The sequence below is a fragment of the Papio anubis genome, chromosome 7 (assembly GCF_008728515.1).
Source record: "Papio anubis isolate 15944 chromosome 7, Panubis1.0, whole genome shotgun sequence".
NCBI lineage: Eukaryota > Metazoa > Chordata > Mammalia > Primates > Cercopithecidae > Papio > Papio anubis.
The window spans coordinates 46542922-46557180 of record NC_044982.1 but is presented as its reverse complement, the minus strand read 5'-3'; the positions used below and the strand labels follow the sequence as shown (position 1 = coordinate 46557180).

At 33.7% G+C, this 14259-nt stretch overlaps 1 protein-coding gene and 1 long non-coding RNA gene across 10 annotated transcripts in view; one reads left to right on the top strand and one right to left on the bottom strand.

Annotated features, from left to right (window-relative positions):
- Positions 1-14259, top strand: part of LRRC9 (leucine rich repeat containing 9) — a 138996-nt gene that overhangs the window by 40471 nt on the left and 84266 nt on the right. For all 9 annotated transcript variants that reach the window (XM_009211639.4, XM_009211635.4, XM_031669127.1 and 6 more), the window contains 4 exons: positions 5083-5215; positions 7658-7780; positions 8425-8540; positions 11605-11817. In XM_009211639.4, coding sequence (XP_009209903.1) covers positions 5083-5215; positions 7658-7780; positions 8425-8540; positions 11605-11817 — 585 coding nt within the window. The remainder of the gene's footprint in view (positions 1-5082; positions 5216-7657; positions 7781-8424; positions 8541-11604; positions 11818-14259) is intronic.
- The window catches only part of LOC103886287, a 28132-nt gene continuing 16145 nt past the window's right edge, over positions 2273-14259 (bottom strand). The window contains exons 2-3 of the long non-coding RNA XR_649783.3: positions 3923-4021; positions 2273-2780 (exon numbers count right to left, since the gene is read on the bottom strand). This is a non-coding gene — a long non-coding RNA (uncharacterized LOC103886287). The remainder of the gene's footprint in view (positions 2781-3922; positions 4022-14259) is intronic.

Below are 14259 nucleotides of genomic sequence, written 5' to 3'. Positions count from 1 at the left end.
CTGCATTGTTTAAGAGATGGGCTCTGATTTAAAAGACAGCTTTGTAAGCAGTTTAGAAGAGAGGTTTGGCTAAGGTTGGCAGTATCTACAGGCAGAGGGCTGGCTGTAGTAGGGAAGAAGAAACTATTTGACTAACAAACATATCTAAGGTTAAGTCCACTTTCTAGTTGGAAGAGGAAGGAGCTCTTTCTGTCACTTCAGGATGAAGTGTTTAGTAGTAAGGGTGGGAGAGTATGTGAGTAAATATGCTCACATAGCTTGATTTCATTCCCTATCAAATTGTTTGTAATCAAGGACTTGGTCAATAAACGCAAAGACTATCACATATTCCCTTATGGTTTCTCTAAAATGTACATCTTCAGTTAGGCTATCTCTTCCTCTCTGCTGTGACACCTACAGCTGCCATTCCTGCATGGTTAATATACTTTATTCTCTTATACAGTATGTCTAAAACCAGCCTTTTAAAACTGTAAATTCAGGGTTACATGTGTAGGTTTGTTATTTAGATAAACTTGTGTCATGGGGGTATGTTGTACAGATTATTTTGTCACCCAGGTATTAAGCCTAGTACCCATTAGTTATTTTTCCGGCACCTCTCCTTCCTCCTACCCTCCTCCCTCCAGTAGACCCCAATATCTGTTGTTCCTCTTTCTGTGTTCATGTGTTCTCATCATTTAGCTCCCACTTATTAGTGAGAAAATGTAGTATTTTGGGTTTTTGTTCCTGTGTGAGTTTGCTAAGGACAATGGCTTCCAGCTCAGGACAATGGCTTCCAGCTCCATCCATGTTCCTAGAAAGGCTGCATAGTATTCCATGGTGTATATGTATCACATTTTATTTATCCAGTCTGAGCATTTAGGTTGATTCCATGTCTTTGCTATTGTGAATAGTTTGCAATGAACATATGTATGCATGTGTCTTTATGACAGAACGATTTATATTCCTTTAGGTATATACCCAGTAATGGGATTGCTGGGTCAAATGGTAGTTCTGTTTTTAGGTCTCTGAGGAATCATCACACTGTTCTTCACAATGGTTGAACCAATTTACACTTCCACCAAAAATGTATAAGCATTCCTTTTTCTCCACAGCCTTGCCAGCCTCTGTTATTTTTTGACTTTTTAATAATAGCCATTCTGACTGAATTAGATGGTGTCTCATTGTGGTTTTGATTTGCATTTCTCTAATGATCAGTGAGGATGAGCTTTTTTTGTTATGCTTATTGAACACATGTATGTCTTCTTTTGCAAAGTGTCTGTTCATATCCTTTGCCCACTTTTTAATGGGGTGATTTTATCTTTTGTAAATGTGTTTAATTTCCTTATAGATCTGGATATTAGACCTTTGTTGGATGCACAGTTTACAAAAATGTTCTCCCATTATGTAGATTGTCTGTTTACTCTGTTATTTCTTTTGCTATGCAGAAGTTCTTAAGTTTAATTAGATCCCATTTGTCAATTTTTGCTTTTGTTGCAATTGCTTTCGATGTCTTCCTCATGTAGTCTTTGCCCATTTCTGTGTCCAGAATGGTATTGTCTAGGTTGTGTGAGGGTTTTTACAGTTCCGGGTTTTACATTTAAGTCCTTACATTTAATTCCATCTTGAGCTGATTTTTCATATATGGTGTAAGAAAGGGACCCAGATTCAATCTTCTGCATATGGCTATCCAGTTATCCCAGCACCATTTATTGAATAGGGGTTCCTGTCCCTGTTGCTTGTTTTTGTCAGCTTCGTTGAAAATGAAATGGTTGTAGGTGTGCTCCCTTATTTCCAGGCTTCCTATTCTGTTCCATTGGTCTATGTGTCAGTACCATGCTGTTTTCTTACTGTAGAACTGTAGTGTAGTTTGAAGTTGGATGGTGTGATGCCTCTAGCATTGTTCTTTTCGCTTAGGATTGGCTTGGCTATTTGGGCTCTCTTTTGGTTCCAACTGAGTTGTAAAATAGTTTTTTCTAGTTCTGTGAAGAATGTCACTGGTAGTTTGATAGGAATAGCATTGACTCTATAAATTGCTTTGGGCAGTATGGCCATTTTAACAATATTGATTCTTCCTGTCCACGAGCATGGAATGTTTTTCCATTTGTTTGTGTCATCTCTAATTTTAAAACCAGCCTTTAATCTTTTTCCCATAAGCAGCTCTCTCCTGGTCTTCTTTCCTAATTTCTATAACAATACTGTCATTTCCTTCACTGAACATGCTCAAAGTCTTAGAATTATGTTCAACCCCTCCCTTTTCCATTATCCCCACATCTAATAATTTTCTAGTGGTTCTTCACTTCTCTCCCTAATCCCATTGTCTGCCACCACTTTCAACCCTTAGAACTTTCCTTCTAATCTTTGCCATTGTTTCCTAATAGGCAACATTGCCCTTGGTCATGCCCCCTAGTTCTTCCATTTTTCACAGTACAAACAAATTAATCTTTCTTAAAACATGATTTTCATAGTGCACATTGCACTGTGTCCATGATGAGAAACTTTCAGTAGCTTCCCATTACATATAATGATGATGTCCACATTCCTCTGCCTGGCATTGAAGGCCTCTGACAACCCTCACAATCTAGCTTCAACCTATCTCCCTATTACCAAATATGCCAAGTGCCCCTAATGAATTATGTAGTCTACTTGTGATTCTCCTAAGTACAGCTCATACCTCCCTTTGATGAAATGCTGTTTTCTATTTTTTCCTTGTAACAGACTTACTGATCATTGCAGTCCCAGCTCAAGGGCTTCTTCCTTTGTGTGACTTTTCCTGAATTTTCAAACAGTAGGTGCCCTTTTACCTAGTTTGCAGGTTAACCCAAAAAGTCAGTTAAAATGGAGAACTGTAAACAAATCGTTTACTTAACAAATCCTTTAATATAACTTAAAACATAAATTTACATTCATGTGTCAATCTTCTATGTAGGGCCAAAGGCTTTCACTATGAAATTGGAACTCTTACTAGTCTTTCTTGTATCAGCCATAACCATGTTTCATATTAGTTTTGGTTTCCTTAAAGTTGAGCATGCCCTTAAAGATTCTTGCAAAGTAACTCGAATGTAAGAATCCTTCTAGTTTGTCTGATTTCCCCTACTACCCCAAACTTTTGCATTTGCTTTGTCTACACATGCCTTGCCAGAAGTTTTTAATGATTATCTTCTATTGAATTTTACTCATTTTTCCAAAATTGTTCAAAGAAACAACTCCTCTTCTATTTTATAGCTTTAAATAATATATGTAATTTCATAACAACTACAACTGGCATAAGCAAGTCTGGGAACAAAATTAACTGACTCTTGGTAAGCATACAACACAGCTGGATACAGTAGAAGTACATCCGTGTTTTTAAAAGTTCCATTTTATCCCTGAACGGCCATCATACTATGAGTTATGTAGACAACAGAAAATACTGGTTAATCCTGCAAACTGGTTAAGTGTTAGTTAAGTGGTGATCAACTGAGAATTTTTATTGTAACACATTTGTTTTATTTAAGTATAATCATTTGTGTGCATTTTTCTACCAGTTTGTAAGCACAGGATCTGTATTTATAGAGTAGATTCTTAGTAGAAATCTAGTGAAGGAATGGATGTTAGATAGATGGATAGCAATCACACCTATTTGCATACCTTCATATGTTTTCCTCCTCTTAAAATATAATTTCATTTTAAATTTCTGATTATTTGAATTATGTCCAATCTTCAAAGCCTACCCATGATTTCATTACCTCTATAAACTCCTTCCTAATCCCTTCAGTTAGAAAGTATATCTTATTTGACACATCTTGTGATGCCTTGTATTTTTTAAATTATCGTGTGTAGTTTCTATCTTTGCCTTTCTTAACTGAGGACCAAGACTATACTGTAACCTTACAATGTCATGCACATGGGTTATATCAAATGGATATTTAGTGGTGTTCATTGAAAGTCTAAGAAGGTTACTTACTGGGGTGTGGAATTTGTGGTCAGATAAGCCCTATTAGAGTATAGTCATCCATCAGTATCTCTGGGGGATTGGTTCCAGGACTCATGCAGATACCAAAATCTGCAAATACACAAGTTCATTATATAAAATGGTGCAGTATTTGCATATAACCTACACATATCCTCCTGTGTACTCTAAAACTCCTCTAGACTACTTATAATGCAATGAGAATACTATTTAAATAGTTGTTATACTGCATTGTTTACTATTTGTATTATTTTGTATTGCATTTTTATCCTAAATATTTTCAGTCCATGGTTGGTTGAATCCTCAGATGTGGGAACTGTGGACATGGAGGGCTGACTGTATTTATTTTTTAAGAATTTCTTTGGATTGCAGATTTCAATAAAAAAAATAGTAATTTGGCATTTACAGATATGACATAATTCTAAGTAATTTGGCTATTAATGTTAAACAAATAGTAATTTCAAACCTTTGAGATTGTGACAAGGACAAATAGACCTGAGTTCAAATCATGACTTTGCCAATTACTAGTTCTGTCCTTGGAGAGATCGTATAATCGCTTTTAGCTCTAGTTTTCTTACTACTAAAATCTAAAAATAGAGATTTTTGGTTATTAGAGCTGTTTTCACGGCAAGCAGGTAATGTGAACATTACTGATAGAATACTTTCAAGAAATAAAGTTAGTCACAATACAAACTAGGACTTCCATGGCTTAGCACATGAAAAGTGTTTTGTTTCTGGAAAACAATGTAGATTATTAGACCAAAAAATTATAGTATAAATAAGAATCTTCACTGATATAATACCTCATTCCATTAGATTTTCTTTTTGGAGTTAGCAAGATTACTAGTGGAGTACTCATTGAAAGCTATTGCTCTTGCTTCACATACTTTTGTCAGTCTTGACTGTGGCTGCTTTTCCAGGAACAATTTTTGTTCTGCATCACCTTTTATTAACCTATTTGCATATGAATTTAAGATATATAAATGGCTTTGCCAAATGAAGTTGCACATGAAGGTTATCTATTTCTTTTCAGTGAGTCTGGCCTGCATATTTCTTTGCCCAGACACATAAACATAAAATAATAAACCCTCTGTATTGAAGTTGAAGTATTGTCAATTTTATAAAAATACTCAGACTTTGTTTTTTCTTTGCAGTTGCCTCTCAAAAAAGAAGCCGTCATTCTTTCTAACAGTTTAAGTATAAGTGAGTGTCCCAGAATTGAATTTTTACAGCAAAAGCACAAAGATGAGAAGAAAAACTCTCTTAAGCATGAGCTCTTCAGACATGGTAAATACAAATATGCCATGTTTCTGAACTTTTAAGTTCTAAGTCTTCAAATTCATTAATTATCTTCATATCATTTATGATACTTGGTTTTATCAACCAAGGAGATGTTCTTCAAACCATTTTATTTCATATTTACCAGTGTAGTAATACATGACTTTCTCATCATTAATTTAGCTACACTTTTAACAGATACTTACTGAGTGATTATTATGTCAGCATTAAGAGGAACATTTGTTACTCAGATATTTAATTCAACTTTTCAAGGACATTTTTCACAGTCTGCTTTTGTTCATTATGTTGTCTCGCAAAAACTCAGCATATATATTATATTACATATATAATATACATATTATATAACATATATATGTAGTGCATATATATAATATATATATAACATATATATATATTATATATATATGCACTACACAAACACACACCAAATTCACAGAAAAAAGAATTTGGCCCATATATGTGATAATTATATAATAATTATATAAAGTACTTCGGAAGGTAGGCCTGATTTGTCCTGAATCATCATAATGTAAGATGATAAGAAAACCTGGGTTTAGGTTAAAATTAGCTAAAGACAAATTGGAAAGTGTATGGATTGCTTTATAACTTGTAAGACAAATTTTTGATAACTTACTCATAGTTACTAGTACTTCATTTGCAGCTTGAATATGTAGAAATATAAGTACACAAACCAATTTATAGGACACTTCTGGGAAAGATTCCCTGGTCCCACGGATTGGGTAAAAAGACTACAGCTTATCATGTCCTTCTTGCCTCACCCTCTTCCACTGCACATTCTTTAGTTCCACAAGTATTTATTGAATGCTTATTGTGTGTTAGGCACCGGAAGGGATACAGTCTATGCAAACTAGACAGTTTCATCTCTATGGTGCTTATAAATATTAATAATCACAAATATAAAATCATAGTATCATATAGGAGCTATAAACATATAGTATTAATGCATAGTACCAAAGAATGTGTAATATGGACAATAGATCAGGTCAGGGAGTAAGGAACACCTATTCTTTAGTCTCAACCATCCAACCTACTAAAGCAGGGTCTCCAACCCCTGGCCTCCGACTGGTTGCAGTTTGTGGCCTGTTAGGAACCTGGCCACACAGCAGGAGGTGAGCAGGGGGCAAGTGAGCAAAGCCTCATCTTTATTTACAGCCACTCCCCATCATTCGCATTACCGCATGAGCTCCACCTCCTGTCACATCAGTGGCAGCATTAGATTCTTATAGGGGCGCAAACCCTATTGTGAACTGCACATGCGAGGGATCTGGGTTGTGTGCTCCTTATGAGAACCTAATGCCTGATAATATGTCACTTGTCTCCCATCACCCCCAGACGGGACCATCTAGATGCAGGAAAACAAGCTCAGGGCTCCCACTGATTCTACATTATGGTGAGTTGTATAATTATTTCATTATATGTTACAATGTAATAATAATAGAAATAAAGTACACAATAAATATAATACACTTGAATCATCCTGAAACCATCCTCCCATCCCCAGTCTCCGGGAAAATTGTCTTCCATGAAACCAGTCCCTGGTGCCAAAAATGTTGGAGACCACAGTACTAAAGAAATTGTGTTAACTTAATTCTATAAGAATGACATTCTAGGTTCCAGAATGCTAAGGTGAATCATTCTGAACTAAACTATATGTGTTTTGCAGTTTTTTATTCAGTTAATAATAATTATAAAATTAAGCAGGTTATTTAGTCTAGAAAGAACTCCTTAACTCCTTACTTGAAAAAAACCTTTCGTTCTTTATCATTCTTCTCCATTTTCATATTAAGAATACCTCATAATGTTCTGCTAGATCCTTCTGGAATGTTTTCCAAAACAATTAGGTTCTCCTAATTTACATTTTATATCTTGTACCTAGTAAAAGCAAACAAAATTTATTTGAATGTTTTATGTATTATGATTATAAATTATGTTTTTAGATTCTTGACTTTAGGATTTAATGAATCCCAAGGATACTTAAGAATCTAAAGGGAAATGAAATGTTTATTCATTAAGTAGACATATATCGAGTGTCTCCTACCATCTAGGCTATGTGCTAGGTGCTACTGAACTTTTACCCAGTTAACAACAACAAAAATTTATTTTTAACTACGTAAAAAACCTTGCCAAATTAATGTGTTCTTTCCTCCTCCCTCTTCTGTAAAGCTTTGCTTGATATAATCACACAACACCTCTTTTATAATCATTTCATTTATTCAATAAATATTTGTTGAGCATCTATTTTGGATCAAGCAATGTGCTATGCGCTATACAGTAGCAAACAAGAGAGCCAGCATCCCTGTGTTTACAGAACATACATACAGTTTAGTCTTTAAGCCAATAAAGAAGGTTATGTTGGAAAATTATTAAAGTTAATTATTCTTAAGAATTGCTTCTTTTTTTTATATTTAGGCATCCTCCTCATTACAAAAGTTTTCCTTGGCCAGAGTGCTCAGGCCCATGAAAAAGAATCCATCAGTCAATCCAACTACCCAATGGTTAATTCAGTGTTCATTCCTCGGAAATATTTACTAAGTATGTCTGTCATAAAGATTAATGTGGTTTCATTTCTCTGAATGAAAAATGTTTGTGTTTAATACGGATACTCACAGTTTTATTTCTACTTAACAAAGTTTGTAGAATTTTCTACAAAAATCTGTTACTAGCCACTAATAATTTTTATGTTTCCTACCTTAAAGACATTTATGTATGGGTGTGGGTAGATAATCTGGCAAATTTTAATGTAATTATCTATTTGTGTGTGTGTGTGTGTTCATTTTCAAAGAATTAAAAAACCACCCAACTTTTAACAAGATTTTTAGAGAAATACGTTTGTCAAAATTACATGGCCACACATGGAATAGAAAAGTGAAAAAGTATGAAAAGGAAAAGGATATGAATAAAATTAAGCACTACTAGTCTATGTAGTAAAAGGATGACTAGTAAGTATTTATATAACTAAAAAGCTAGAGTGGAAAAGATGAAAGAAAAAATCCTCAATAATATAACTGTTGCAACTTACTGACTTTGTTATTTATTAAAAATGAAAGAAAAAATCTTCAGTAACATAACTGTTGCAACTTATTGAGTTTGTTATTTATTAATCTATGTAAGAATGAAAAAGTATCTTTCAATTTGAGGCAATGTGTTTGCTTTGCTTGTTTTTGTTTTTACTCTAGATTCTGTCATGGGACAAAGAAACTGTGATTGCAGTGTTCGGCAGTGCAAGTGGTTTGTCTTTGATCATGACCTTGTTTTGCCAGAATACGTTGTTGAATTTGAGTATATTACAATGGTATGAATTGTTACATATTTTTAAAGACTAGAATTCCTTAAATGGGAACACAGTGGTAATTAGAAGTCAAATAATGCTATGTCAAGTTTATATTATGTGCCTGTGTGTATAATTGTTATTTTGTGAATAACTTAATTTTCAAAACAAGTCATTATGACAACTAATATTTTTTAGGCAAATAATCAAATGATTAATATATGGCTGTACTCTCACTGGAAAAGATTGAGTCTACTTTGAATATTCAAAATACATTGAAACTACATTGAAGAATAAACATGAACATTTTGCCCTCACTTTAACCTCACTGCTTGCCATTCTCCTTCACCAGGGAATGCACTGTTAACAGTTTTATGGGTTTGCTTTCAATCCTTTTTCTATGCATTTGCATATATAATAACAGATACCATTTGACATAGTAGAAATAAGGTCTAAGTATTCTGTGATTTTTTTGCCTTTAACAGTATGTTTTGAACATATTTCCACTGTAGTACATATAGATGGGTATTTCATTATTTTGGTGGCTGTATATTATTCAGTAATACTAATTTATTTAACTAGTCCCCTATTGATAGATTGTGTCCATATTTATTATTTAAAATAATATTTCAGTGAACATCATTGTGGATGTATCTTTATACAAATATGGAAGTTTCTCTACAGGATAGATTTGTAAAACTTGGAGAGTCAAAGGATATATGCATCTTAAATTTTGTTAGATTTTGCCAAATTCTCTCCACAAAGACTTGACTGTTTTACAAATTTCCAAGTGTGTTTGACAGTGCATGCCTCATTACATTTGCCAACACAAGATATTATCAGTCTCTTTTGGCCAGTATGGCAGGCAAAAAACAAGATATTTTATTCTTTCATATGCTTAAAGTTATTTAGAGTTGTATGAACCAACTGTTATATATTTTGACCATTTTCTATTAAAGTCTGTCTTTCTTGTATTCATTGGGAAAATCCTTACATACATTCTGGATATTAGTACTTTATCTTAGCCCAGGCATGGTGGCTCACACCTATAATCCCAGGAGTTCAAGGTGAGAGGATTACTTGAGCCCCGGAGTTTGAGACCAGCCTGGGCAACATAGTGAGACCTTGTCTCTACAAAAAATTTTAAAAATTAAAAAAATTAAAAATCATTTATCTTATATATGTTGCAAATATTTTCTGTCACTTGCCTTTTAATTTTAATTGTAAGAAAAAACTCGTCATTTTAATTTGTAATTCACAAGTTAATTTTTAAGAGGTCAGCTCTCTCAATCTTATCCTGTATGGATTCTGAATTTTATGTCTTATTTCAAAAAGCCTGTAATAAATATTCTTTATTTTCTTACAATACTTACATAACTTGTTTTAAAGCCTTTAACTTTTTAAATCCATCTAGAAATTGTTTTATGGTGTGTGAGGTAGAAAAGTGGTCAATTTTTTAAATGAATAAATACTTATTTAGGCATTACCTTTTCTGCTCTATTTTGAAATACAATCTTTATTATTAAAATTATTTGCATATATTAAGAATCTGTCTATATGAATCTATTCTGTTCCATCGAGCTCTTTCATCTAATTTTGGATCACTATCATATTTGTTTTGGTTATTACAAACTTCATATATCTTGATATGTGATAGGGCAAATCCCTTTCCTCTGTCCCCACTCATCTTTTTAAACTGTTTTTGACTATTCTTAAACAGTATCTTTTTCCAAATAAAATTTAGAACAGCTTGTCAAGCTCTATTTTAAAATCCTATTAAAATATGATTGAAATTATATTGAATTTAAAACTTAATTTGGTGTGAACTGACTACTTTGCAGTATTGGACTTCTTGTTCTAGGAACATGATAGTCTATCTACTCCATTTACTCAGGTCCTGTCTTATAGTTTTCTTTATATAGGTCTCCAACATTTCTTGTTAAGTTTAGTTCTGGGCATTTATATGTTATATTGCTATAATGAATAGGATTATATTAGTCAAGTATGCCTTTAGCAAAAGATACAGAAACCCAGACAAACAGTAAGCAGATAGAAGTTCATTTAACTCACATAACAAGTCAAGAGATGGGCAATACCTGGCGGTTGTGACCATTCAATGATGTCAGCAAAGACCTATCATCATCCTCCTGCTTGCCACTTTATGAGCTCTTTTGATGTGATGATTCAATTCTTTCTTCTCTTCTGGAAAGCTTGCTTCTCTTAGTTCCTTGGTTATTTCTTCTCTTCCGTTCTCTATTAGGCCCTCAGGAACACCCCTATTAGTTAAATATTGGATGTTCCAAATTGATCCTTCATGCCTTTTAATTTTTTCTCTTCTATTTTATACTCTATTTTTAAATTATTTGTTTTGAAATATTTTCTCAATCTTAGCTTCAACATTGCTAATTTGATCTGCTACCATATCCACTTGTTTCTCAGGGTATTTACTAAATTTTTATTTTAATAATTGTTTTTATTTTAGCTTCGAAGTGTATGTCCTTTTCTTTTCCATAGCAGCTTATTCTTTTATCACAGATACTTTATTGTCCTAGATTTTTAAAACTTCTCTGATGAAGTATTTTCATTTCTTCTAGAACCAGTTCTGTTTGTTTATGTGGCTCTTGCTCATTCATCCACAATTCTTACCATAATTACTGAATTACCTGATAATTAAGGTAACTAATTGCTCTTTGTTCAAGTTTCTCTGGATCTGATTTTAAAAGTGTTTATCTCCTGCATATTCTTTAGCCAGAGGTTGCATTTCTGATCCTATTTACCTGTCAATTCAGTCCTTTCTGATTTATGTGTCACAATTTCTAGACCTTTGTAGGTACCCTCTTCACTGTTATGAAATATTTTAAAATTATCTTTTGCCAGTTTTAAGAAATTTTCAGTGGGTGGGAATAGATACACCATGCGTAGCCTACAATTTTAATCTGTTCTCATAGATGTCCTAATGTGATTCTGATAATCACAGATATGACTGTATAACTAAAAATGTCAACTCATCTTTTCTACATAGCCTGTTTGTTTTTCAAAATGATAAATACAGCAACTGATTTTGCAATATTTTTAATACATTTTTTAGGTCAAGTCACCCTCTTTATTTTCTGTATTCAACAATGTTATTCTAGAAGAAAGCAAAAAAAACCCAGAAGGATCAGTATTTTCCAAGGATTTGAAATTTGATGATGAAGTTATAAAAATGGAGCCCAGAATCAAGGCCCGACCAAAACTGATTAGTTTGGATGATAAAACAATACTTTCCCTTGCAAAAACTAGCGTTTACAGTCATATTGTGGTGAGTATTGTGAGGAATACAGCTTTGAAACAGAAATCTTGAATTTGGAATCAGAATCTAGCATGTGAAGTCAAAAGATACTAAACTGCCTGTCTGATGATGCCAGGTACAATGCTACCTAAAGTGCCCATTTCTCTTTTTCTACATGGATTAAAACAGTGCTCTCTAGTAGTAATATAATGTGAACCACATATGTAATTTTTACTTCTCTAGTGGCTGTTTTTAAAAGTATTTTTAAAAAGTAAAATTAATTTTAATAATACATTTTATTTAACTGAAATGTCTTAGTTTGTTTTCTATTTCTAAAACAAAATACCACAGAGTGAGTAATTTATAAAGAAAATAAGTTTTTTTTAGCTCATCGTTCTGGAGGCTGGGACATCCAAGAGCATGGTGCCTGCATCTGGTGAGGGCCTCTTGCAGTGTCATAAAATGGCAGTGGGCATCACATGGCAATAAGGCAAGAGCAACAGATCCAGATAGAGCTGGTTTTATAACAAATTTACTCCCAAGATAATAGACCCACTCCTCTGAAAGTGACATTGATCCATTCATGAAGGCAGAAGGATTAAGTTTCCAACACATGAACTTTTGGGGGACACATTCAAACTATAGCACTTGCATATCTAAAATATTAGCATGTTGACATGGAACCAGTGTGAATATTCATTAATGAGGTAATTTCATCCTAACTCTTAATTCTGAAGTATATTTACACTCTGAGCACATTAAGACTAGTCACATTTCAAGTGCTCAATAGCCATTTGAGGTGGTCTTCCAATTAGCAAGGGATTTTATTCCTGAATAACCAGTCAGCTCTCTTTAATAAGATAAAGGCAGATAAGTTTTTAATAAGCTTCTAGAATTAATCAACATAGAATATGGGATCTTTACAAAATTAATCAACAGAAATCAGGTTACTTATTAAAGTGACTTACTTTATGCTGAGACAATTCTATTGAGATATTAGGCCTACTTCCATGTCTGACTTTTAGATGTGTTCATTTCAGATCTGCTGCTACCACTCTATCCAAACTACTACAATTTCTGACCTAGACTATTACCCCAGCCTTCCAGCCAGACTCTCTGTACTCTACTATTGCAATATTGCACAACTCCAGAAGACAAAATTCACATTATATTCTCTTTAGTGTACCCTTTGAGTGCCATTCATTATATAACTGAATAGAACTCAATACAAGATAAGGGGAGTAGGATGCCTCTAGAGTTATGCAACAGAGGCCCTGTCCTGTGTCTGTAAATGTGCAGTATAATAAGAGCAATCTTCTGGCTGACAGTACTGAAAAATTGTTATGTCTACACTATAATATAATATCTAGATTTACTATTTTAGTAAGAAATTAGTTTACCTGCATCAAAAACATCAATTTAGTGGAGGAAACAGATATGTGAACACATGTGGGAAGCTCAGGGTTACTGGGAGAGATTTATAGAAAGAGGTGAGCTTTGAGTGGATTTCTGAAGGACATGAGAAATTTAGTTGTTTACATCTTCCAGACAGATAAAATATTCTTACCTGTAGAAACATGGTTTTGAAAGATCCAGATGTCTTCAGGGAACACTGAAAAATTTAGTATGCCAAGAATATGGTGTTACAGTGGTGGAGGGTAAAGATGTAGGTTGGAATTCAAGAAAGACACTTGAAGCCAGGGCTGGAAGAGTATGAGGTTGTAGCCAAATTAGGATGGATTTTGGAAACCAAATTTTAAAGTTTAGATTCTTCTGTTTAAGGAACAGACTCTCTTTAAAGACCCTAACTTTGATAGCTTATGAATGGAATTAACTGAAATCAGACTGGTGGTATAGAAATTCAGTAGAAAACTATTGCACTATCCAAAAGAAAAATCCATTCATTTCTTCTCTGGATAACCAGAAAACAAGCTGCACCATTATATCACCACTACCACTGCCTAAGTATGCTAAGGCACTGATAGTGGTGATATAATGGTGTGGCCTGTTTGAGAAACAGTTCTACAATCAAATGTATAAAGAAAAGAGGGAAAGGGGGTGATCAACAGTATGTTAGATAGTGAAGCTCTGTATCAGACACATAGGGAAGATAAATTCAGTTGTGGACAGGTTAAATGTAAGGGTTCTGTAGAATATATCATGGATGATACCCATATGTGACTTGTAAAATCACTAGTCTGCATAAATTGGCCTTTAACAATTTTAGCTAATTTTGACAGCTATTAGAAATTTAATTGTTTCTCCCTTCTAGGAATTTTGTTATGTCCACAATATAAGGCATAATGGTGGTGGTGAATGAACATAGCTGGGAGATAGATACTCGATACTGTAGTCAGTTGCATTAATACATTTTCTTGTACCCTTGTTTATTTTGTGAGCTATACATGAATACAGTCTTCACGTGATATCACTCATAATGGTATAAAGACAGAAAACCATATAGGCATCAGG